Below are 25,174 nucleotides of genomic sequence, written 5' to 3'. Positions count from 1 at the left end.
CACGTGCTCCTCCTGGTCAATCAGAGCGAAGATAGAATAATTAATGGTTCCAAGGTTGAATTAAAATACCCAAGCGCAACTCTCCCGCACATTACTGAGTGGAGAGAGGACATGGGCTAACCTTGGAAAGTACCTGTGGCACCTTGGGCTAAGCCCAAAGTATACAAGATCGTTCTTGCCGAAAGTCTGTTCTTGTTTAGCGTGGGTCCAACCATGGAACCGAAGTTCACGTGGAGACACCTGCATATCAGATTGGATCAACAATGCACCACCTTCTCTCCTACTATAACTGAGGTCGACTTATACAGGCTTGCACTATTTTCCATTATGCATGATCGGCGCCATGCATCACCAAGAATGTCACCCTATCCCTGTGTTTACACCCCATATTTCGATTCGTCCTTTCCTTGGTCTAGTGCTCCCATGAAGAAATAACGTCTGCAAACCTCGGGATGTAACGAAGCCTCAAAGCTTGTGAGGGGTCCGTAAGTAGGTACATACACCTACCTACATTAGGCAGGTAGCACTACTCCTCCCTTAGATTTATCCGCTGTCTGCATGCCTCGTTGGGGACACATAAGTAGTGGGCTCTTCTCTGAGTCGAATTCTTTCCCCTCATTCATTCCTTTGCAATAAGTGAATTATGGCTCTCAATTTGCTATTGTGTATCGCTATTGCGATATCTCTAGGAACGAGGCTCGTTTCTGGTGGCTCTTTAAGTGACATTGAGCATGTCGTCATCTTCATGCAGGAGAATCGCTCGTGGGACACGGTACGTTTTGCCTGTGCTATGAACCGTTTAAACCGTGCTCACCAAATCGCAGTATTTTGGGACTATGCCTGGAGTCCGCGGCTTCAACGATCCCAATGTACAGGTCAACTCCGACGGAAACTCGGTCTGGCACCAGTAAGTGCCGGGCACCGGAGCTCTAAGAGAAGAAATCGGTTCTAATATCCCGTGTCAGACTAGTCGAGCCGGCCCAGTCAAACAAGACCAAGACCTTGTTACCCTGGTATCTTGGATATCAAGGTGGCGACTGGCATGATGCGATTCAGTGCATGGTCGCAGGGAGCAACGGCTACGAGGAGAACCAGCAATCCCTAAACAACGGGTTGAACAACCATTGGGTGACTAGAAACACACCCTGGAGCTGGGGCTACTTGAAACGGCAGGATATTCCCGTTCAATTTGCTATTGCTGAAGGTTGGACATCTGGAGACATGTATCAGGTGCGCTGCCAGAGTCGATTCTAAGAAGAAGAGCTGGGGACTGATCTGCAAACAGGAAAGTCAAATCACTGCCACCAATCCCAATCGGGTTACTTTGGTCAGCGGCTCTATCAATGTCCCTGGTAGTCCTCAGGACAAGGACCAGGGAGGCGTGTATATTGACAACAATGAAGTACCAGGTATGTATCGTCAACTATATCTTCTGTCCATCTTCGTATCCCCTAAACCACCATGGTCTAGCTGCTCCATGATCTGACCAACATTGTACAGGTTGTGATGACCACGGTATTAACTGTTACCCACTCAAGTGGAAGACTGTCTATGACTTTTACGAAGAGGCAGGAGTCTCTTGGCAGCTTTTCCAAGATACCAACAACTTCGACGATAACCCTCTGGCTTGGTTCCAGCAGTTTCAAACCGCCTCTAAAAATAGCCCTCTGGCCAAAAAGGGTATGTCGTTTGTTGGTCTTGATTCCTTCTATCAGGCTGCCGCCAACGGCACATTGCCCGAGGTCAGTTTCATTGTTGGTCCGTCCGAGCTTTCTGAGCATCCGCCATACATGCCAAAGGATGGAGCCTGGCTCCAGAAAAAGATCGTCGATGCCGTCACCAGTAGCCCTAAGTATAACTCGACGCTTCTGATGATCAGCTTTGATGAGACTGGTGGCTTTGGCGACCATGTCACCCCCTTCCACTCCCCTAAGAACACCCCGGGAGAGTGGATGCAGGACCCCCTGGGTATGTTCTCGGATATCTTTGTGGGGCCCGGTTTCCGAGTACCGTTCTATATGATCTCTCCCTGGACCCGAGGAAACCGCGTATTCACTGAGCGGGCAGATCATAACTCTCAGATTCTCTTCGTTGAGGAATGGCTGACAGCACGGGGATACAAGAATATCACAACCGATCAGATGGTTTCATGGAGACGGAAGCACATGTCTAATCTAGTCAACGCGCTTGATTTGGACCATCCGGACTACTCTCTCCCGGATCTTCCGGATGCCGGGACCCTGGATACCAACGAAAAGGGCGAGTATACCGGTACATCTAACTGCCAGGCTCGTCACAAGCAGACACGTCCGGATGTACCATACGGAGAACAGAGCAACGTAACGGATGTCAATACGCTGTGGTTTGAAGAGGGTTTCAAAGAGGTGGTCGGCTACCTCACCGAGGGCCGATACCTAGTCTTTGAGAAAAATGGAGCAGCCATCACAAATCCGGCCAGGGGCAACAGCCTTGTAACCAGCGACACAAGCCATCAGCACAACAATAAATCCCAGCGTTGGGTAATTCACTACAACGACGACGAGGAAAGCCATACATTTACGATCTCCAGCGCACTGGATGGACGATGGATTGGTCCCGATGGTGCTTTGCTTCCCAAAAGCCAGAGTGCAAATGCAGCTCAAGTGCATTTCACCTTCTTAGGTGGTGGCCTTGGCTATACCCTGCAGTTTGTGGGGAAAGAAGGGTACATTGATATTGACAAGCACGGAGACTTGAATGCTGAAGGCACTAAACCTACCAGTGGCTACAAGGTCTTCAGCGTCTCCTTCCGGGATTAGATGATTAGAGGTTGATGTGATGACGTTACGGAATCCTGCATGGTTACCTAAATATCCCGAGGCTGGTGCCTGAGAACCAAGTACCCATAATATCTTAGCAACAAGGCTTGGGTCTTATCATCAGCCCGGAGCCTGAATCCAAACACAATATACATATGCTCCAATTTATTTGTGCTGTCGTACTTGGTAAAGATATGGTAGTGACCTGGCTATTTATAAATAAGATAGTACCCCTCTTCAACCAAGTTCTAAATCGAGCCCAAGACATCTATGCACGAATAACCGTAAATGGACCAGCAGCGTTGAACAAGCTAGGCATCTGCATAATATTGATTAGCCCCTGGAATCAAATAAAAGCCAAGATAAACACAGCCCGAAAGCACATAGTCCCACCCCAAGAAAAAAGCAAAATCGAAAAAAGGAAGACACATACCTGCGGCGCCGTTGAGAGAGAAGTTCCAACCCTCAGATACCAAAGCGAGCCATCCTTGACTTGAGGCAAGTCCTTCGGGATAGTAATGTCCACACCACCCGCCTTCTCCTTAATACCATCCGTGATCTTGATAGACTGGTCGAAGGAAATGGCGTCCAACTTGCGCACAGGGTTATTATACAGCCACACGCTGTAGTCGTCGCCAGGGTACTGGGTCAATGGGTCTGGGCAGCGTCCCGTGGGCTTCCGGTCGAAGTTGACACGCACGGTTTGGCCAGCGGAGACGGTTGAGTTGTCGGGGATGCCTTGGTAGACGTTTACGCAGGCGTAGTCGCGCTTACCCCAAGCTAAATCATTCAAGAGAAGGAACTGTCAGTTTGGAATTTTGCAGACGTGTATAGAATCACATACGCAGGTTCTTGTCGAACAAGGCAGTGCTAGTTCCCACCAGGGAAGCGACGATTGCTGCGGTGAACTTCATCTTGGAATTTTTGGTGGTTCAATGATAGGTAAGAGGAAGAATTGCGGATGAAATATATTCAACGATAATGGGAGAACCAGGGCCTTATATGCAAAATAGGAGCATACTATGTCTTTGCCTGCAATATTGTGCCAACGACGACACAATGACCCCCTAATTATAACTTTGGGCTCTGAAACCTGGTTTATGGGATCCGAGTGATCATGTTTCACTCGGTCTCTCCACATGGACTTGGATTAAAACCCCGACTGCTTGGCGTCATTGGCGTGAGGAGTGATCGGCATAGCCGATCTCCGTCCGGGGACGCGAGCTACGGAATTTGTGTATATTGTACCTAGTCCTCCGTATACATAGTGGCGTACCTAGGTATATTTCTATGCTCAGCTAAGCCTCTCTTTATATATATAGTATTGCCTCTTGCTTTAGTTGCCTAATGGAGGGCCGTTTCATTCTTCTGCGGATTTTGGTCAGGAGACATCTATCTATAGATCTCCATATTTTTAGTTGCTCCGCATAACTTATTATTGGGCTTGCCTATCCACCCTCTATAGTGCTAGTATTTGGTTGTCTCAGGGGAAAATGCCTCGACAATAATGGCCATGTCGATACACAGTCATCTGATAGCTCTGGCTAGTTATTAATTTGCCTTTTCAGCCAATTCATCTATTTTTCGGTTTGTTCTTTCTGTCTCTTCGCTGTTCGAATTCTCTAGACCAGTTCACCTGACATCTGGGCAGAAGCACTTGGCTGCATGAAATGTCTCATAATACGTCCAGCCATCAACCCTCACCGAACTTTGGTTGTCCAAGAGCTCGTTCTTGTAAACTCATGTACTGTGTTGCAATGAGATTTTATTGTTATATTGCATTGCAACCAATATAAATGCTGCCCAGCTGAATTTTATGTTCTTGCTATTTTCACTCGCATCCTCATTCCATCCACTGGCTTAGAAGTAATCTCCAGTGTCTGAACTATGTTAGTAAATGCATCTTACTTCCGGCCCTGCAGGTAGCCCTGTCGGGTACTTACATTGTACAGCTCTGACTGGACTTCGTATTGTCCGTTTTCCTTCTCAATCGGCGCACCTGATTCATCCCGCTTGGTCGCCCCAAGTCCTACCTTCTCCCAGTTATATCGCCGTGTCGCACATGCCAGAATCACAAGTGCTTCGATATTCGCCAGCTCTTGTCCAATGCAGTTGCGTGGTCCACGCTCGAAGGGCCGCCAAGCACTCCCAGGTATGGTGGAGCCAGTTTCCAACCAGCGCTCGGGAATAAACTGGTCGCTCTTGTCACCATACACGGCTTGGTCACGCTGTATTATACTTTGGCAGTTGTAGAGCATGATTCCGTCCAGACACACATCTTGACCATCTGGTAGTCGAACGCTCAAGCCAGTGTTTTCGGCGGAGAATCGGGCTGTCGCAGCTGGTGGATACAGACGAAGAATCTCCTTAACAACGGCAGAAGTGTAGATCATTCTTTGGAGAACACTCTCTCCATGTTCTAAGATTTGTTCTCGGATGTGGGTTGGGTGCGAGGTAGGACCAAATATATCTTCCAGTTCCATGCAAACACGGCGCAAGACGTGCGGGGTCCGAGCTAGTTCGTAGAATGTCCATTGTAGCAAGATGCTTGTTGTATCGTGGCCAGCAAATAGGAAAGTCTTAAGTTGATCGCAAATCCGGTCTAGCACTTCGGGCGTTAACTCCTGCGTTTCGGCCAGACTTAGAGCAAGCACGCTGCGAGACGAATTTTGTGAAGTCGACCGCTCCTCGAACTTTTCCTTGATACACTCTTTGATATGCGCACTAAGTTGACGAGAAATTAACTTTCTCTGGAGCGGAAGTATAACTTTCCATCCACTGTAGCCGGAACGCCAAGTTGAGGCGAGTTTGCGGAAGAGTCGAACGATTGCACTTTGCTTCTCTTCTCCCAGTTGAGCATCCAGATCAATATCCATGGTGACCGCGCCGATAATGTCGAATGTCAAATTCGTACATAGTTCATCCAGTGGAAACTCCTCGCCAGTGCTGGCGTAATGATCAAGCTTCGTCAAGAAAAGTTGTGTCTTATCTAGAATGCATGGCATCAGGCTGATGAGATGCTTATGCGCAAATCCCGGATTCAACTGTTTGCGAAGGCCTTTCCACTCTTCTCTCTAGACTTCAGTTAGTATAGCCTATATGCACCTCAATCGACCCTTCAGCCTACCTCTGCAAGAACAATCGAGAGTGGACCCATCAGATCCCTATACCAGTGCGATGTGAATGACTTGGGGGGACTGAATGGAAACAGCTTCGAAATTTTGGATATTTGCTCTGCAACATTATGGTCGCCGATCACGCACATGGGATGGCTCACGGGTCGCAAATCGACGATGAATAGTGCCGGCTTGCCGAGATAATTGTGCATAGCTTTGAAGATTTCATCTACCAACCACTGTCAGTTTTATATTCCAAGGTGAATTGTGGATCACCCGACCAATGTGTATATTTGGCCGATTTGCCTTCACGAGTTTGTCGATTGTGGACAAATGACCCCATAGTAGCGATGGTGGAAGCTGGGGCAACCAGGCATATTGTTCTGTTCGGTAATATACGAGCTTTTTCCAAATATAGAAAAGAAGAAGTGGAATGATCGTAGCAACCAGAGTCCAGGCCATGATATGACCAGTTATAATCGTGGTAATTGTAAAGTCTTGCGGTACCTGCAGGTCAACCCCCGACACTAGGATCGGGTTTTAGTTTGAGCGAGCTACCACCTCGCTTAAATTGGGATAGAGCATTTAGCATTTAGGATAACAAAAGCACTACGAAGATTACTAGCTACGGTCGGGACGTCGAAATAACCTTTCCTACAAGACCACAACAGGCGTATAGTGTATGCCAATCCCCGCGATCTTCAAAGAAGTTCATGTATGAAGGACTACGAAGTCCTCTCTCACTGTTCTATTGGATTATTGTTGGACGGACGGCAACGTTCGATTATGTCCAGAAAAGCCTCCAAGATAATGGAAATACTGCTATGATTTATTCGATACCTGTTCTCATACCTAGGTAGGTATATGTATGCTATATATACATATGTAGTTATAGATCAAATTAGGAATATTTGAATACCGTAGACCGCTTGATACGGTAATTTACCAAGCTTCCCCTCATCCCCCTTCCACCTCCAACCTGACCTCTTCTCTGTGTCAACACATATGTACTGATGCTCATAACAGGAGTCTGAGACTCTGAAAATGCCGAATTTTCCAGCATCCACATGTTATATTATGTACTCCGTACTGGATAACATGCTCCAATGTTCCCACTAGACCGGAGCCGAGACCAAAGAAAAGCTTCCTTTAGCGTCAGCTCATCTCCCACATGCGACAAATTGAAAGCCATGAGCGCCATGTACCTATATTATCGACCGATATCGCCCAGGCGGTTCCCTAACATTGCGATGTTTCCTCTTTCTGCAACTGGTTCCGGTACCGAATGCCATGGCCACATACCCCCATGCAACGGCATCAAGTACGATCTTGAGTGCGAGGGACTTCCCAGACATTCCCAGATATTCTGAAGCCTTAGGATGATTCTTCATGGGATCCCACTGGAACATTGAAGCGTGGCCATAAGTAAAACCCAGGAACCAGGAACGTTGTCTGCCCGATTAGCCAGGCACCAAAAACAGTCACCTGAGCGATAAGCATCCAATTTTTTCGCCACTTTTTTCTTCGAACATGTTCCCCCACCATCAGAGACTAGATCGCCCAGGACTTTCTTTTCAGTGTCCTTGGTGCTCTACGCTTACTCTGAAGGTTCTTCTCACACGGAACTTCCCCGGATTTCGTCATTTTGAATCTGTGGGTAGCATTCCAGGGACCAACTCTGACTAACTTGACCGCTGGGACGTTTCCGTTCGCTTGTCCACCCGTGTGGTTTTAAGGGGTCCAATTATTTCCCCCCACCTCGGTCTCCCCCTTTTTTGTCTTAAAGAATCATCGACTGGGCACTTTTTGGCTAGAAACAGCTTTCGCAACTGGTCGCGTGCTCAAAGAGATAAGCCCTTGAGCCTCCGTGTCTTGGCTTACCCGTGGAGCACAAACCATTCAAAATCCACAGGTAGGCTCCCATCTCATTTTCCCAGCACGTTCCTTGTGCGGACCCTCGTGTAGATAAGGAATCCATGTATCGCTGTGTGTTCTTCCTCCATATAAGTACACGTTGTCCCCTTGTAATTCCGTGGGGCAATTCGACTCGCCCCAGCAGCACCCCACTCGAGTCCTTTCTTAATCCCAACCATACTAATTCCCAACAGATTCATCTACTACGGCAACAGACTTGGATATCAACTCTTTGACCAAGGCCTTGCACGCAGGTGGAACCGTTGCCGGCTTCCCGCCAGACGGAACTCATCTGAAACAGTACCGGGCTCACATGTCCCCCAAAGCCCATTACGCAACCATCATTCACAATGCCTTCTCTGGAAGATCACTCGAGTTCCAAGCCTCGCGAGGACCAAGAGCAATCCATCAGACCCGAGGAGGATCCCCAACAGGGCCTTCTCTTTCACCAAGTATACGAATGGCTTCACCATGAGAAAACCAGACGACAGAATCGTAAAGCACGCAAAGCTGAAGCAACCTCCCATGCAACAAACGGAAACGAGTCAAATGAAGAAGATGGCGTTTTAGAAAGACCCAGCTCGAACACTTCGAACACCTCGGAGAGCACCTTCTCCCTGGATAAACTGGAAAAAATCCTCCTCCAATATGCGACTACCCGGCCTAGAAGTGCAATGGGCTTGCCCCACAAGCAACCTGTCAAACGGCAATCTCGACATCGTCTTAAAGGCCTGCGAAGAGGCTCGGCTTCCGAGTCTGAACTCACAGATGTCGATGGGGCCCCGCCAAGCGTGGAAGCTTTCCTTGACAATACAAAGACGCTTGCCTACACCGGGGGCGCTGCAGTAGAAGAGAACCCCGACTCCAGTGCGAGTGTGAAACAAGCAAAGGATGCAGAGGCTTGGGTGGTTTTCAAGTCCGAGATTGTGCGCCTTGCGCACACCCTCCAGCTGAAGGGCTGGCGCAGGGTTACGGCGGAGTTGGCAGGAGATATTGAAGTGGTCCGACTCAGCGGTGCTCTCACAAATGCCGTGTATGTAGTTGGACCGCCGAAAAACATGCCTCCTTCAAAGAGCGATAGCAACAGTCTGGTTTCAAGAAAGCCCCCGCCGTAAGCAACGAATTGCCCTCCCCAATTTGGAGACGTATCTAACTGGATTTACAGGAAGCTTCTCTTGCGTATCTACGGTCCTCAAGTTGATCATTTGATCGATCGAGAGAATGAGTTGCAAATTCTTCGTCGCCTCGGAAAGAAGAATATTGGCCCACGCATTCTCGGAACTTTCATGAATGGCCGGTTCGAAGAGTACTTTGAAGCTCGCCCACTCACTCCCAGGAGAGCTGCGGATGCCTGAAACGGCTAGGCAAGTTGCGAAGCGCATGAGAGAATTGCACGATGGCGTTGAACTCCTCGAAGAAGAACGTGAAGGAGGACCTATGATCTTCAAGAATTGGGATAAATGGGTGGACCGTTGCGAGCAAGTGACAACCTGGTTGGACAAAGAAATCCAATCCCCTCAAAATGAAGCTAAAGCTGCATTGGAGCCATGGCGTCGCCGCGGCTATGTCTGCGGCGTAACGTGGGACGTGTTCCGCAAAGCCGTGGAAAACTACCGGCGTTGGCTGGTTGCCACCTCTGGTGGAACTACCGAAATCAAGCGACAGCTAGTGTTTGCGCACAACGATGTAAGTTTTCAATCTCCTGACCTTTCCTCAATATGTTATTGACTTGTCGTTGTCTAGACTCAATATGGCAATCTACTTCGCATGGAGCCGGCCACAGAGTCACCGCTTCTTCTGCCTGCAAATGAACACAAGCAGCTGATCGTTATCGACTTTGAGTACTCTTCTGCCAATACACGGGGGCTCGAGTTCGCCAACCACTTTGTAAGTCAACTAGCCCAATCACCAATCGCCAATCCAAATGGATGTTAACTGGAACAGACCGAGTGGTGTTACAACTACCACGACGAAGAGCGCTCATGGGCTTGCAACAACCGCAACTACCCCACGTCAGAGCAGCAGTACCAATTCGTATCAACCTACCTTACCCACCGGCCTCACAGCACCGGCGGACCTATTTCACCCCTGTCCTCGCCGACCATTCACGCTCGCGCTCCTGTTGCGGTTGCACCATTGGACTTGGACGAGGGGTCTGATAGACCCAGTTCTCGGCTTTCGCAAAACGAGCAATCTAAAGAGAGTGAACTTGACGCTGAGGTACGATTCCTCATGCAGCAGACCCGGATGTGGCGGGCAATGAACTCCGCGCAATGGGTAGCTTGGGGTATCGTCCAGGCCAAGGTGCCTGGAATGGAAGAAGGTATTGCTGAGATGCTTGCTGCTCGCAACGGGCCAAGCGAAAACGGCAATGGCGACGACACTAAGACGCCGCCTGTGGACGCAGAGATCGAAGAAGATGAAGGGGACTTTGACTACCTGGCTTACGCGCAGGACCGGGTCATGTTCTTCTGGGGTGATCTGCTGTCACTGAATCTGATCAAACCAGAGGAACTGCCTGCGCCTCTATTGGAGCACGTCAAGTCGCGGCTTGTCGCATACTAAAAATTGAAGGAGAATCAACGATAATCTTCAGGACGGAGACTTGTTCATACACATCGTCACGACTTACAATGTGGACGCCAGTACATAACACTCCGTCAAATCGGTGATTTATCACACCTACATGTATCTACACTATAGCGTTGGGGTTTCAACATCGTCATCGAATACCATATCTTGTTTTATTTGATTTCGATCATCCTAATCATCTCACAAAGGGTATCTGAGAAATGTCATTGTAGAAACATCAGCCGACGTCCAACCTTCTAGCGGCCCATCTCAAGCTTCTTCCTCGTCTCCCTCTTCGCAGCCTCAACCCACTCCCCATAAGCCTTCCCCTCAGGATCCTTCTCCTTAACCCCAACAACCCCCTTCATGATCTCCCCAATGAACCCAACGAAATTACACCGTCTGAGCGTATTCTCCCACTGCCACGCAGCCCTCTTCCTCTCCTCCCTCTCAAGCGTCTCCACATCCCCAATCTCCCTCGCCCTCCCCCTCGGATCCTTCACAACAGCCATAAGATTGAAATGCGTCTCCTCAGGAGGATACCGCGCAATACGCCTCTGCAAAACCTCAATAACCTTCTCAGGAAACTCCCCAGTGCCACACGGCCCATGGCTAATAGGATACGGCTGCAGACCATCAAGCTCGTACAACGTCCCATTGACAGGCGTATACGCAATGAAATGGTAAACATCCGCACCCTTCTCATCATCCTGCGGCCGCGCCGTCTCATCGGCGAACGGACTCGCCCGCGCAAAGCTATTATGCGCGGTCCGGATACTTTCCGAGTTCGAGAGCGCTTCGCCACGCAGTTCCGGCGGGAACCCCGTTGTAAAGTCTTTGAAGGAGCGTAGCTCTTCGCCGAGCTCGATTGCTGGCTGTGGTGCGGGCGGGTTGTCGTGGTTGAGAATTACGGAGAGGATGGCTTGCGTGCCGCAGGCGTTTTGGATTGTCTGCGCGGCGAAGAAGAGGTTGTTGTCTGTGGCGGTCTGGTCGTAGGTTCCGTCCAGCGGGGCTTCGGCGCGTGCGCCGGCTGCTTCGCGTGTCCATTTGAAGAGGAAGATTACGCCGTAGACTGGGCTGTTTTGGAGGGTTGGGGTTAGTTTTGGTTTTGGGTATTTTCTTTGGGGGGTTGGGATGTGGTCGAATTAAGGGTTCCCGGACGTCTTCTTTGCTTACCCTAGTGACCGGATTGTGTCTGCATCTAGGGAGATGAGCTCTTCGAATTGGGTGTCTTTTACTCCGAGTGTCTCGATCAGAGAGGTGAAGAGGCCCTGGGTTGTGTTAGTATGCCGCTTGGATGGATCGTGGGGGTGGTGGTACCTCATCTGACTCGATAGTGCTCCAGCCACCGACATCAGCCATTTTGACTGCGCTGTGATGGATGCTGATGAGGATTGAATGGAAGATGTTGTGTTGTCGACATCGAGGATGCTTTCTTCCCCAAAAGGGAATGCGGTTATGTCATTGTCACGTGAAGCTTGGTTGGTAGCCTCAAGTCACGTGCGCCTCCACTATAAAGTAGATGTTGCTTGAGTCTTTAACATATTGGGGGCAGCACACAAGAAATAACTATAAGACTGCGAGTATATTGAAGCTTAAGGGTCAGGAATGATGATTTTTTCTGTGAGTCCCAAGGTCTCACTCAGAGCAAAGATGCACCCTAGATAGGGAAGACCAGGGAGTATACAACGTTGATGGATATGAGGTCAATAGAAGTGATGAGTTATACTTTCCTCGATTTTAGCGGAGGAGTATATCTCGAGACCTGGCAAATAGACAGAATATCTCGAAAAGGAGTAATAAAAGTAGAACCAGCAGCCACCCTACTGTCCCGGAGAGTTGATGAGCAGAAAGAAAACGAAGTGAACAGCCGAACATCCCCGACATTCAAACCAAAAATAGTCCCAAGTAGATCCAATTGTAGATGCAATCGAAATCTTCCGATTCCAACTACATACAGACTAAGTTGCATTGACCATCTGTTAGTGCAAGGACCAAGAGAGTGCTATCGAAGACGCGGATATTCAAGATATTCAATATTCCCATTCTCCGACAACAGGAGTAGTATTCCCCACAGAATAGCGTAGAAGAGCTCTAAGGTCTGGTATGCAATGGGATAAGCTGAAGAAAAGATAAATATAGAAAAACACGAGGGGGGACGATCGTTAACTTTAATTTCCGTGTGACGATCTATAACCACAACGGTGATTAATACGATGGGGAGATAATAATAACATTTCAACCACGTACATTCCAACAAAGCCCAAAGCTGAATGAAGGAAAGGTAAAAGGAAAGCATCCCATCTCCCAAAAATAGACAACACTCGGCACATAGGGCTGCAGCCACTGCAAAGCAACGATGTCATACCACATTGTCGATGCATGAAGAAATACGGAGTCCTACCGGAGTAAGAATCGACCTCGGATCCCAAAACACGCTAACCCCTCGACAACCGTAGAGCACTATACTTCACATCTGATATACGAATTCCCAAATCCTCAGCGGAACCAAATCGGTGCTAGCTCGGGGCTTGCTACCCCATCGGGATGGATCGAGGGAAGCCATGCGGGCGGCCGAATACGAGGTCTGGAGAAATGTGGCCGGTGGGGTACCAATCAGAGGAATGGATCTGTAGTCTAAATTCCCTTAATATGTGTCCCGTGCTTTTTGGTTGCTTCATCTTGTCTATTCTTAGGATGGGGTTCTGTGACGATCGTTCCCGTGGGGGGCTGGTACCTGTCGATCGATGTGCGGTGAGGTGCAGGTGCATTCTTCGGTTATGGAGAGTGAAGGGTTGCTATCTTTAGATATGGGGGGTATTACATGGTGAGGTAATGATCTTTTTGTTGGGGGGTTTGAGGTCTGCTTCCGAGATCGTTGGGATGGGTATAATTCTAAGGCTATAGATCCGACTAACGAATAGACACATTACTCAATGCACAAGCGGACACTTCAAGTCAGATAAACAGGAGATTTGATAAAACCAGGGTATATAAAATCAATATCAAAATATCAGTTTGAGTCAATTCCCTCCGGCTTGCAACTGCAACCGGGTATAAAATCCAAACCGGACATAAACAGACACAAAACCACACATCAACGCTCATGCTCAGCACAAACAAGGTCCAAATATAGAAGGAAAGAGTTGAGTGGCGAAAATGAAACACTCGCGTATAACGATCCAAGAAGCACATGTTCTCTGAGTCCAATTCCCAGTAGAACATAGCTCCGTAGCCTTCGTATTTCCAAAGAAATGAGAGAGATCAAATTCCCTCCTGGTACCCAATAGCCAGAATGCAACTTTCCAACCCTGCTCAGGGAGGTAGTCAAAGATTTTCCCATATTTAAATTTTTGTTTCTTTTTCTGGTATAGAACCCAGCACAGCCTGATAATCAAGTCCAAAGTGAAGTGGGAGCAGCCAAGCCCGGCATTTCAAACGGATGTGTCTGTGGATAGACCTCCATATTGAGACCGAGTGTGCCATCCGCGCGCGGCAAGCCGGCGCACATCACATCGCCACCATACGGTGGGGTGTAAGCCGCTGAATGAGGAATAGAAGCATGAGAATTGGGATGGCCATGACCCAGATCCGACAGACCGATGTGCACGTCGTGGTTATCGAGGACCTGTGGGGAGGGCGGGTACAGGGAATGGGAGGTCGTGGCGGAGGCATAGCCGTCTTGCATGGGGAAGCCAGAGTTGGCTATAGCGACGGCAGGAGGGGAATGCAAGGGCGGGGTATAAGCGGCGTAAGAAGTCGAGGCGGAAGCAGGCGAGGAAGAGGTGACGAGCGGGTACTCGTGCATATTGTGGTGGAAGGGGCTGGGTGGGCCAGGGGAGTAATGGTCGACTGATGAGCGGGGGGACCAGGGGAGGGGGAGGTGGCTGCGATAGCGGGCGACGACGCTGCGGGGCAAGTCCATGAGTTCCAGGGGTAGACGCAGGTCGGTGTTGAAGGGGTCTGCGGCGTTGTGGGTTGCTATTATGCGGTATATCTCTTCGATGGGACTGATGAATAGGGCACCCAGGTATGCGCCGCCTAGCTCAGGGAAGAAGCGGTCGAGAGCGATTCCGACGGCGAAGAATTGGGCTAGAATTGGGAGAGCGCTGATATCTGACTCGCTGCTTCGGAGCATGGATGGTGGGAGCCAGAAGAGCCAGCTGCGGAGGGTTTGGATGCTTTCGAAGGATTGTTCGGTTGTTTGGTTGGGGAAGTCATCACGGAATTGCTGTGTGAATTCAATGAGTTCTCCTAGGCGTTGGAAGTGCTCAAGGTTGTGGGAAATGCGTTTCTGTGTCATTCGCAGGGCCTGGATCGTTTGGTCCAGATGCACCATGTCTTCATCGAGTGGTTGATAGACTCCGGCCATTGAAAGATCTGTCGTGCTCAGTGCTCGTTGGGTTTCTATCAACTGTGCAATATCTGACTCTTGCTTCCAATATGGATGCATGGATTCTAGGACGCTAGATATGCCATGTTGCAAAGATGCCCAGCTTTGACTGTCCTGTTGTCAGTGGGGGGATTTCCAAAGGGTGTAGACCTATAACACTCACTGGTCTGTCGCCTGCCATGATAAAAGAACGGAAGCCGCGAGAATCGCATCGCAGTTCTCCTTCGAGAAGGATCCCAGAGCCGTCTGAAGTCCCTGGAGAGCCGTGACTTTATGACGGAAAGCCAGCTGCTTAGTCTCCTGGTCTCGCGTAAGGAAAGCAAGATGAAACGCCGAAAAGCTCAAGATAGAGCTCATAACGAAGTCGCTGCCCAGCGAAATAGCCAGGAAACTATAGAATGTCACCCGTCAGCAAAGACCATCAACCCTAGCAAATTCCGGAGTGTACTCACTTGGGCATCTTCTGCGCCCACACAGTGCAACCACTTAACCCTCGACGATGCAAGTCGATAGAAAGTCCGATGATATGGTGAACCAAGCGCAAATCAGTCCGTGACAAGCCAGACCACCCTGATCGCGGGCACTGCAAGAGCTCCGGATATGGAGGCACGCCAGTGCGATGCCAATTATCTATTTCCATTTCGATCTCTGGTGAAATGAGGAGGTCAGGGCCCCGGCGTGGCGGCGAGGGACTGCCACCTTGAGTGGCAGCCGTATCTTGGTAGTCACAACGGCAGTTGTGCTTTGTGCAATTGCGGCTAGATGCAGTTAGTATGTGTATATTGATATAGATTGAAGGAACATACCATTGTGGGAAGGTTTCATCGCATCGAATATGTCTTCTCTTGCATGTCTTGCAGCCGTTACGGGATTTGGTGTGGCTCTTGCGTGGTGGACCGCCGCCTGGACCGACCATTTTGAAGACGTGAAAGATGGGGACTGGAGTCGCAGACTCCACAGGTGAATGTTCCAAGGTTGTGAAAGAGTTGGTGATGGGCAGGTATGCCCTGTAGTTATAGAGAAATGAGAGAAGCTCTAGTCCAATCTCCAAAAATAACTTTGGGGGCCGTTGAGATTTGAAGAATAAGATGAATTAAGCACGTGGAGAATACGAGCCCAGCTCTGGAGATCTTTAAGTGAAGATTAACAGAGAGAGGGAAGGGGAAGTAGACCTCGGGAGTATGTAGAAAGGAAATACTATAACGGTTGAAAGTCAGCCAGATATCTGACTTAAATTTCACTTTCTCTTTCCTATTAATATTTTCTAGTTATTTTCTATTATTTTCCAGTGACGATCGAGATTTTGAGCCTCTGGGTACAGGGGGGAGTAAGCCAAGGAAAAAGTAAGGAAAAATAGAAATAAAATAGAAATAAAATAAAATATGTAAAGAAATAGGTCAAAAATACCTAAGAAAATAAGAAAATAAGAAAATATGTGAAATACAATATTAAGTAAAAAGATTATACTCTGTAAGTAAAAAAAGAAAAAACAAAAATACCCAAAAAGGACGGTCTAATATAGCACTCGCTCATTTCGGGTGGACCACATGGGTAGCTTATATAGCTGCCTTCATAGGCTAGTCCATTCCACTAGCATGTGAGCCCGTCTGACAGGGATAGTCCATATTGCATTGTTCCATGTGGAAATTATTTTCTTTTTTCTTTTTTCCTTTAAACTCTGGACTAAACTGTTGGTAAGAACCCATCTAACCCTAAAGATCCTCTGGTTCCAGTTCTACGGAGCACAGAGATCCTATTACTTTTATAGGAGATGATGACCAGTCAAACGAAAAGAAAATAGTTCGCGGCTCACGGGTGAATTTCAAGCTGATTCATGTGTCAATTTCTTTTTGCTTTTCTTGCTTTTTTCCCCCCTAAATCTCATCCCGCGTTCCAAGGACATAGTTCCAGCCAAGAACATGTGTATATACGAAAGGGGCCTATGATCAGACCCCCAGACTTCAAAAATGATAAGAATATAGAGAGCAATAATGGAGGAAAATATAGTAACCGATCGACCTCGTTGCCTCGCAAGGCTCTCGATCTGGGAGGACCCTGGATTGTGGGTCGCTGTCAAGGGACACTGTTAACCCCGTTGGGAAAAGGAAAAAAGAGGAGTCAATACTTGCGCTATCCTAGACGCCCTAGACGCATTGGGAGTGTGGCTCTCTGGCTCTTCCACTCGCTAAGATTCAAGCTTAGCCTGACAGGCGGAAGTCGCCCGTTTCTACCCGCCTGTGAGTCAGATGGGAGATTAAACGGACTTGGTAATCACAACCGAATATAGAACGGGAAATATAGACGACTGTCCGGAGTAGAGGTATCGAGAAATGCAAAATTAAATAAAACCACTTCGTCTTACACTTGGACCCTGGAGACTGGAGGCAACGTACGAACGTTTAGTCCGCAACCAAGGGGGTGTAAGACCAATCTATCGGGATCACCGCATCCACATCTCCATTTCTCTCTTTTGCGTTTTCCTTTTTACGCCCTTATCCTAACACCCTTGACTGACCTATTGCGATCGTTGCCCCAGGTCGGAACTACCCTATCTCTTTCTCCGGTGAAGTTACCACTGGGCTGGAACGTATGGAAACCATGTCTGGTAAGCCTGAAAGTGTACGACGTCAATCGGCCCAAAGTGGGAAATGAACCCCTGATGGTCTAGTCTTCAGGTGTACAGGGATTAGAGAGACCTGTGAGCTCAAAATGATGATCACAAATAAAAAAGGGAGAACCCAGGGTAATTCGTGGAATGGACCTCATTCCTGCAGGGCCCAGGGGCTGAGTCCAGGATAGAACGGTGGGAATGTTGAAAGGCAAAAGGGCTGTTCGCTTGGAATCGCATGCACTCTAGCCCAAACTGGGCAATTTAAGGCCAAGTCAGCATCTTGAGGATGTTGTTGTATATCTACCTCCGAATTCCAAGAGGTGACTCCCCTGGAACTGTAGAAGTGTAACATGCATATTTATGTGACACCGCCAGATTGGGCCTGGGGGACCACGTTTTCTGGGGATCAGACGTGGAACAAGGTATGCGTTCTAAAGTCGGTGTGTGCCACCTTCTGATCTGGACGGGGTCTTCTGTCCGACCATATTTACGTACTGCAGTCATGACGATGATTACTTCCAAGGGATGATTTAGCTCGCCACACGTGGCACCATAGTCGCACAGAGATTATGATTATATCATCATTTCTCCCTAGTCTATGTTTGACAGGTTTGACGTTTCATAGACGAATACGCTGCCTTCCTTTCAAGGCTTCTAAGGCTTGGCTTCTTGGCTTCTCAAGATCCCAATGACCCAGGAATGCTATGCGGGTCACCGGAAATGTTCGGGCGACGCTATTTTTCTCCGCAGATGTGAAGGAACACAAAATGAGAAACGTCCAATCAGCAACGACGAGTCTCGCTTGTTCGCAACATCAGGCCAAATGTGGTCTAGGTTGGGGGCCAAAAGTCCCGGGTGGATTGCCTTTTGACTCTGATCAACTTTATTATTTATCTTTTTATCTTATTTCTTTTTGTTTTTCCCACTCGATCTAACCTTTTTGCGACAGGATATCGCCGGAATTGACGGGAGCTTCTTAGTGTTCAATATATAGTTTGCTCGTCTACTTCCGCGGGGTACCCTTTTCCTAGTTCAACTGCAAGCACATCCCCGTGATCTTAAAACTGTGGTAAGCAGATCGACCCAACCTTGGAATCCAAGCGCTCCTACCAGAAAAAGAAATAAGAATCATGGAGCCCCCCAGTTCTCTACCGCTAAATCAGAGACACAGCCCGTGGAAGTGCGGTACGCTAACCAACTCTATTTCGCCAAGACTTGGGCTATCCTGGACTTGTGTGGGGACTTTGTGGTTTTCTCTTGTAGATCATAGATCAAATGGACTACCAGACTGCTGGGCTGGTCTAAGAGCCCATTAGGTCATCTGCACGAATACACCTTGTACATATTTCCACATTTACATTAAATGTCTTCCTGCAATATGAAATACCTTGAGTATGTTGTATGTAAGGCACGTCTCTCAAAGAGCCAGGACACCTCAGAATTTAACTAGATTTCGAAATGGAAAGCCTTTTCCTTTAGGAAAAGAGACATCGCCATGTGAAACAGAGATCGACGGCAATCTGGATTCTCCGTACTAGTAAGTTACCTACCATGGACCTGGCCCTGGAGGTAGTATAACATCCCAACCAAATAGAGTCCTTAGCGTCAACTCTGTTTCCAAGCCACCGCCATCCTACCATCTTTGTTAAGCCGATTGCCCAACTCCTGAGACGAATGCCCGACAAGTTGATACGTGGAACTGTGAGGCCGCCCTTGTTTGTGCATGAGATCATTATGACCTTCCCCTTGGGTAAAGGTCACACTCCCTTCTAGACAGACCGCCTGGCTGTTGAGCAACATGACTTTCATGGGCATATCATACATAGACGTGCTATATACAATCAACTCCCCGGGTGTAATAATGAGAAAGACATGATGGCAGAGCCACCCGCCTCCACGATCCCAGATGGCCACAGTAGACATCTACACAAGATCGATGTCATTGGAGGCAAGAGGCAATAAATCTATATTGGGCATTCTTCCATATCATGAGCCTCCGTTACGGGGTTCTTCTCTACTTCTACTTGTATATATATTAGTTGATTCATCTATATTTCACGAGGCTGAACAAGTACCCGTATACTGCATCTGATTATTATTCCATTCCAACACTGTCAAGATGGGCTTCCACAGATCATCCAAGGGCATCAATATTAGGGATAAGCATATCCTCACTGCTTACTGCCAGCGGCCCTCCGGGGAATCCAGATATTCAGAGTTGGATCTGAATGAATTTATTGGAGCAAAAAGGGGTAAGGGCAATTTCCTAGGACCATGACCGAGATCAGACCCATATCCATTGCTTCTGTGCTTAACCCGAAACTGACATTGACATGCCAACCTAGGACAACTGGCCTGGGGCTCCCACGACTTCTCGAAAAGTTCACACGACGTCAACTTCCAGCTAGAAGGCCCTGAAAACAATCCCATTCTGCATGCACAACTCGAAGATAACGAAGGACACGTCCGAGAGAGTCAAATGAACCTGGCAGATTGCATCAAAAACGAAGATGGCCATCTGAGCTTCATGGAATGTTTCTAGTGGCAGGATCAGTGTTGTCTCATATCATTTTGTGATATAGAGGAAATAAATCATTGATTTAACCATTAGTTTCCTATCATTTGAAAGTGTCAGCCTTCGTAATATCTACAATTCAGGTAACTCTTAGGTAACAGTAGCACACGTGGACAAGTCAACGCCCGAATATTACAGCTGAGGCTGAAAATAATATCTCCCGGGCAAATCTCATCCCCAAAGCCAATAGCTCTAACCTACCAAACACATTTCCAGACCCCCTGAGAGCATTGTATGCATGAAGTATGGCCCGAAGGAAAGCCCAGTCCGTAATAGGTATTTCGTAATATACCCATTTAGGGCAGAGACGATCAATCACGAGAAGTCGGAAATCCCGCCGAAAGAGCCAACAACAACAAACAGACTGAGTCCACCCGGGCACAAGTCCACAATAGCCTCAGTCATCACATATCTGCAAGCCGCAAAAGGCATAGCCCAGGTTCTCTACAGCAAAAATGAGAAAAAAGAAAGAAAGAACCATAACCCGACGCACGTCCAGGGCCTCGAATGAGCGCATTACGCGAACCAGGCGCCCGGGACGCTGTAGGTACATTGCACCTTGCATCAACGTCTGTCATCGACACATGGGGTTCTAATCACAGGGTGGGATGTGGGGTAGGACATACGATGCTTCGTGAAAAAGAGTAGTTAAGGGAAAGGCTCGCGTCTTGGTATTTCGGGTTTCTGTCTGAGCGGCCAATGGAGGAAAGGGGGACTTGCCGAGTTAATTATAACGCGCCAATTAGGCGAGAGCCGGGCCTTTAGGTTTGTATATTATTGGGTCTCTTGCTCTTTCTGTTTTTATTTGGGTTATCTGGTTATCTTACTATTTACTAGTTAACTAGTTATGTATTTACTATCGAGGTTAGTGTTGTATTTACCGGAGCTTAGGGCTTGGTTGATCGCGGTTAGCAGAAAGGGGAATGTGATTTCGGATTCTTCCCTGTGTGATGTATGCGATATGCATCTCTCTGCTGCTAGGTTATTAACGGAAGGTGACTAGGTACAGGCCTCGGGAGTCCTCCGTACTCCGTACAGAGTACTTCCCATGCATGCTCTCTGCATCCAAAAATAAATCTGCAGTTCGGAGATTACTCGGGCCTTGCTGATCTTAATCTTGCCTTGCTTTCTCTCCATCCACTCCATATTGGTCTCAGGTTAAGCAAGTCGATCTTGGTATGTGCTCTTGACTTTCTGGGGGCACAGATCGAGAGATGTGGACGAAATAGGTATGAAAATGCGTTGGCAATAGCGCGTGATCGACTTGCCCAGCTTTGTCTTTTTTTTTTTTTTTTTTTTTTTCCTTTTTTTTTTTTTCTCCCACAGGCAGATCGGATTGCTATATTAGAGAATCATAGAAGCTAACTGGTTGTATTTAGCTAGAGGTCGCAATGTTTAGGCCATACTTGGCCAATGAGTATAACAAAAATACTAAGGACGATTTTATACTCCATGGACAACCCTGGCAATCCCCAGTTATACTTGGTAGAAATTGTTACAATCTTACTACCCAATGAGTATCTATTGTACATACGTAGTCAGTGGGACAGCATGTGTGATCTCTCTCATACTATATATACTATCCCGAATATAGCAGGGAAATCTAGAAGCACGTTTCAAGACGCTTCTGAAACGAGCAAAACACATGCTACAGGGTACCTGCCCGCGTTGAAACGCAGCATACTAAAACTACACACTTCGGGCTTTCAGAAATGTTTGAGATCTTCACGAAGATCTATCTAGGTATCTATCTAAAGGGGATATGGATATGCCACGCAAAAAACCCCCAAAACCAGCGCTGAGAAGACAAAAAAAAAAGCAACCTATGAGCCCTAACTTGATGACTATGCACAGTGAATGCAAAATAAGAATCAAGAAAGCAAAACGAAATAGAAATCATAAAGGGTCATGCGTGCCCATCTTGCAATCATGGGATGTAACGTCAAAAAAACAGCTAAATCGCAGATGCTCCTTCCCATGATTTTGCCCTCCTTTCTTCCTCCTCTTTCTATTTAACGCGAAATTCTGGCCGCTGACCCCCTACTGATCCCCCGGGACCCCCTCGCTTCTTTCCTCCAACCTAACCCCCGCCCGATTTGAGACAGGAGTGCACGTAAACCAACATCCCGGTAGCCGAAGTCGGAGCAGAGATCACCAAGTTCTCTACTTAGACCTGGTACACGGTGCGTAGTGTCTGGGCCACGGCTGGGGGTAGCTGGCCAAGGAAGTTGCTGAAGTCAGGGATCAAGGCCTTGTATCCCTGGAGGACCTATATATACGTCTTGGTTAGTGGGATGTTATTAACAGCCAAGGGAAAAATGATCTTACCTGTTGGAAGGATAACTGGATATCCCGGTACTCTTCCTGTGCCAGCGAGCGGGCGGGGAACGAAGCAATTGCCTGGAAGTAGTCGAGCAGGCTCGACTCCATAGCTTGCGGGTTCTTCATCACCACCTGGTTAAATCCGAGGAAGGCGGAAGCCTTTTCGCGCGTGAAGTCAATCTTGTCCATTGACTTCAGGAAAGGTCCGGAACACTCGCTCAAATGGGGCGCAATCTGGTCCGCGCAGCAGAATCCCAATCGTCCCAACGCCATCGCGGCGTTTTCGTTCACCGAATCGATGATTTCCTCGTTGGTGATAATCGTAAAGAGCCCTTGGTACAGTTGCTCCGCATAGGGCAAAAGCCCGGCGTTCTCGTGGACGGCGATCTCGCCGCACGACCAACAGGCGTTGTTCAAAACACTGAAGCCCGTATGGCGATCGTCGTCGCGAATCAGGTCCAAGTCAAGCTGCTTAATCAAAACCGGGATAAGGGTGGGAAGGAAGGGTTTCAATTGAGGGAAGATGCTGATGGCGCAGTCTCCTAGCAAAGCGTATGTTGATTGACGGACTTCATAGTTGTCATCCTGCATGCAGTAGCGCATGAGCTCGAAGAAAGATGGCTGTGAAGTACTCACGAGCTCGCCGCTCTTTTGTGGATCGATGGCCTGAATGATGGCACTAAGAAGGTCAATGCTAGTAACAAGGAAGTCCTTGTCCGGCTCGTCAGCCGCAGGGTGTGTCGGTTGAATGGAAGCTTGCAAGTTTCCGTAAATGATCTTTATGCAGCGCATGAAAAGAGGCGGCGCAAACTGGGCAAAGGCATCGCCGTAGGCCGCAGAGATGTATCCGAGGCATTCGAGCAACGGGAACAGCTCTCGGGAATCATCAGAAATGTAGTTATAGCGGCCGATGAGGGCAGGCATCAAGATCTCAATTAGATGCGGCCTGGCAAGCTCGCTCATAACGCATTCAGCGAGTGTCTGTACGCAATCGTAAAGGATGTACATGTTGCGGTCCTTGTACTTATTGAAGCACGCCACAAACTGGCGCAAGATAGGCTCACAGTAGGGCGCCAGGTTATCCTCCGACTTCTCCTCCAGACTAGCGAACGCCGACGCAGCAGCTTCTTGGACCTTCTTGTTGTTGTCCAACATGCGATGAAGTATACCTTCCATCATGGGCTCAAAGAATTGGGCTTTTTGAGCGGGGTCGCGGAGATGGGCTGCCCAACCGGAATAACGGGCCAAGCACCAGCAAGTGATTTGTCGCACAACAGGCTGGTTATCATTGAGGAGTGAGATGAGGTAAGGGACCAATTCTGGGAGATGGGGAGTGATAGCATCCATACAGCCGTCCGCCACTGCACCTAGTGTAAGAACAGCGGCCTCTCGGTTCGGCCACTGCTCGTGGCGCAGAGTTTCCGTCAGATATGGCAGAAGGATTTCAAAGACAGGACGGTGGTAAACGGTGGAGAAAATATCGAGCGCAGCAGCAGAGCACTTGCGCAAAGTCCAGTTACCCGAGGGATCATCTCCAAATTCCGAGTCCTCAATTTCACCTTCACTTAAGTCATCGTCATCCTCCGTCTGTTGCTCGAGTGCGCGAGAGGATTCCGGTTGTTCACCTGGCTTGGACACATTCAGACGGTCACCCTTCGATTTGGCAAATTGTGGCTTTAGATCCTCAGCGCGGTCCTCGGCGTCGGCATCATCTTGCTCGTCCATCAGTCGAGCCACTTCATCCTCGTCATAGATCATGTTTTGCAGAAGCACGGGGATGATCTTGGGCATGTATGGAGCCAGTTCAGCCTGCAATCGCTCTTGCTCTCCAGCTCCAATCCAAAACTCAGCGGCGTCAAGTGCAAGCTCTGGGTCGTCCTGAGATTGCTGCTGCATGATGATGTAGTTGACCAATCCTTCCATATGCGGGGCCAACTTTTCCGGCGCAGTCTCAACAAGTTGGGAGAACGACTGACACACCATCTGCCGGACTGTGGTGTTTTCATCACCGGCAATTCTGAACAATTGCGAAAGAAATTGGTCGAGCGAATTCACCAATGCCTGGGGTTTGGATGGCAAGAAAACGTGGATGGCGTTGAGAGCAGCAATCCGAATGCGCGAACTCTCCAACGAAGTGAATTGCAGCAAACTGGGAATGATGATATCCAAGGGACGTTGGCCCTGGTAGTCACGGTCCAGAACCTTGCGATTGTCCTCACAGACTTTGCAGAGTGCATCCATTGCAGCTTCCCTCGCCGACATGGGGACATCGCCGTTGGCATTAGCGACAGTAGTCAACAGATCATTAACAATCTCAGGCCAGGCCAAGAGGCCACCGTGAAGCACCATTGCAGTGATAACATTACCGGCAGCTCTCGAGACATTGCGATCGGTGTCGCGCAGTGTAACCAGAGCGGCGGACTTGATGAAAGCCAGACTTTGAGGGGAGATCGTGCTGTAAGCAAGGGCAATCTTTGTCTTGACGTTTACGGCGGCGGCAAATCGAACAGTGGAGTATTCAGTCTCGTTGATTCCTGCCAGGGGAGCAGATTGCGGATTGGAAAAGATGTAGGTGATGTAGTTGACGTAATCGGGAGAAGAGGTCGCTTGCGCGAGCATCTATTCACCCCCAAAAAATTCAAAGGTTAGTTCCCATCTTGGAGTAGTGTATGTGCGGCGACCGTGGTCGAGAGGAAGCTCAGTAGGACCGAAAAAAAGAAAAAGCAAAAAAAGAGAAAGACATTACCTGTTCAGCGTTTGCTCGGGCTGGAAGGTTAGTTCCATTGAGCGAATCGCGAAGGTAGCCAGCCAGCTGCCTCAATGGCTCTTGCTGAGGTTGCCAATTCATCTTGTCCTGGTGAAGAGACTCGATGC

General features: G+C 48.5%; 8 protein-coding genes across 8 annotated transcripts; 3 read left to right on the top strand and 5 right to left on the bottom strand.

Moving 5' to 3' along the window:
• Positions 1–643: 643 nt before the first annotated feature.
• On the top strand, positions 644–2,798 carry N7489_005505 (nonhemolytic phospholipases C family protein; the record flags this gene model as incomplete). The annotated part of the gene is made up of 5 exons (XM_056711257.1): positions 644–772; positions 825–907; positions 966–1,230; positions 1,286–1,409; positions 1,501–2,798. The coding sequence occupies 5 exons, from the start codon at positions 644–646 to the stop codon at positions 2,796–2,798; spliced, it is 1,899 nt and encodes a 632-aa protein (XP_056569678.1).
• A 268-nt stretch (positions 2,799–3,066) lies between these two features.
• N7489_005504 (uncharacterized protein) lies at positions 3,067–3,712 on the bottom strand (the record flags this gene model as incomplete). The annotated part of the gene is made up of 3 exons (XM_056711256.1): positions 3,067–3,117; positions 3,232–3,578; positions 3,643–3,712. The coding sequence occupies 3 exons, from the start codon at positions 3,710–3,712 to the stop codon at positions 3,067–3,069; spliced, it is 468 nt and encodes a 155-aa protein (XP_056569677.1).
• A 900-nt stretch (positions 3,713–4,612) lies between these two features.
• On the bottom strand, positions 4,613–6,376 carry N7489_005503 (cytochrome P450; the record flags this gene model as incomplete). The annotated part of the gene is made up of 4 exons (XM_056711255.1): positions 4,613–4,678; positions 4,742–5,872; positions 5,926–6,143; positions 6,196–6,376. 4 exons carry the CDS (start codon positions 6,374–6,376, stop codon positions 4,613–4,615), a joined length of 1,596 nt encoding a protein of 531 aa, XP_056569676.1.
• A 1,802-nt stretch (positions 6,377–8,178) lies between these two features.
• Positions 8,179–10,393, top strand: N7489_005502 (uncharacterized protein; the record flags this gene model as incomplete). Its single annotated transcript, XM_056711254.1, has 5 exons — positions 8,179–8,939; positions 8,994–9,134; positions 9,193–9,514; positions 9,572–9,715; positions 9,773–10,393. 5 exons carry the CDS (start codon positions 8,179–8,181, stop codon positions 10,391–10,393), a joined length of 1,989 nt encoding a protein of 662 aa, XP_056569675.1.
• Positions 10,394–10,656: 263 nt separating this feature from the next.
• On the bottom strand, positions 10,657–11,761 carry N7489_005501 (putative 26S proteasome-associated ubiquitin C-terminal hydrolase; the record flags this gene model as incomplete). The annotated part of the gene is made up of 3 exons (XM_056711253.1): positions 10,657–11,476; positions 11,576–11,670; positions 11,720–11,761. 3 exons carry the CDS (start codon positions 11,759–11,761, stop codon positions 10,657–10,659), a joined length of 957 nt encoding a protein of 318 aa, XP_056569674.1.
• A 2,032-nt stretch (positions 11,762–13,793) lies between these two features.
• On the bottom strand, positions 13,794–15,708 carry N7489_005500 (putative C6 transcription factor RosA-like; the record flags this gene model as incomplete). The annotated part of the gene is made up of 4 exons (XM_056711252.1): positions 13,794–14,901; positions 14,956–15,183; positions 15,245–15,550; positions 15,599–15,708. The coding sequence occupies 4 exons, from the start codon at positions 15,706–15,708 to the stop codon at positions 13,794–13,796; spliced, it is 1,752 nt and encodes a 583-aa protein (XP_056569673.1).
• Positions 15,709–19,522: 3,814 nt separating this feature from the next.
• On the top strand, positions 19,523–19,945 carry N7489_005499 (CVNH domain-containing protein; the record flags this gene model as incomplete). The annotated part of the gene is made up of 2 exons (XM_056711251.1): positions 19,523–19,655; positions 19,749–19,945. 2 exons carry the CDS (start codon positions 19,523–19,525, stop codon positions 19,943–19,945), a joined length of 330 nt encoding a protein of 109 aa, XP_056569672.1.
• Positions 19,946–22,145: 2,200 nt separating this feature from the next.
• On the bottom strand, positions 22,146–25,148 carry N7489_005498 (putative importin beta-2 subunit; the record flags this gene model as incomplete). The annotated part of the gene is made up of 3 exons (XM_056711250.1): positions 22,146–22,247; positions 22,307–24,919; positions 25,047–25,148. 3 exons carry the CDS (start codon positions 25,146–25,148, stop codon positions 22,146–22,148), a joined length of 2,817 nt encoding a protein of 938 aa, XP_056569671.1.
• Between the last annotated feature and the right edge of the window lie 26 nt (positions 25,149–25,174).

Source organism: Penicillium chrysogenum (genome assembly GCF_028827035.1).
Source record: "Penicillium chrysogenum strain IBT 35668 chromosome Unknown utg000002l_segment0_segment0, whole genome shotgun sequence".
Lineage (NCBI taxonomy): Eukaryota > Fungi > Ascomycota > Eurotiomycetes > Eurotiales > Aspergillaceae > Penicillium > Penicillium chrysogenum.
This window is presented reverse-complemented; position numbering and strand designations above follow the sequence as displayed.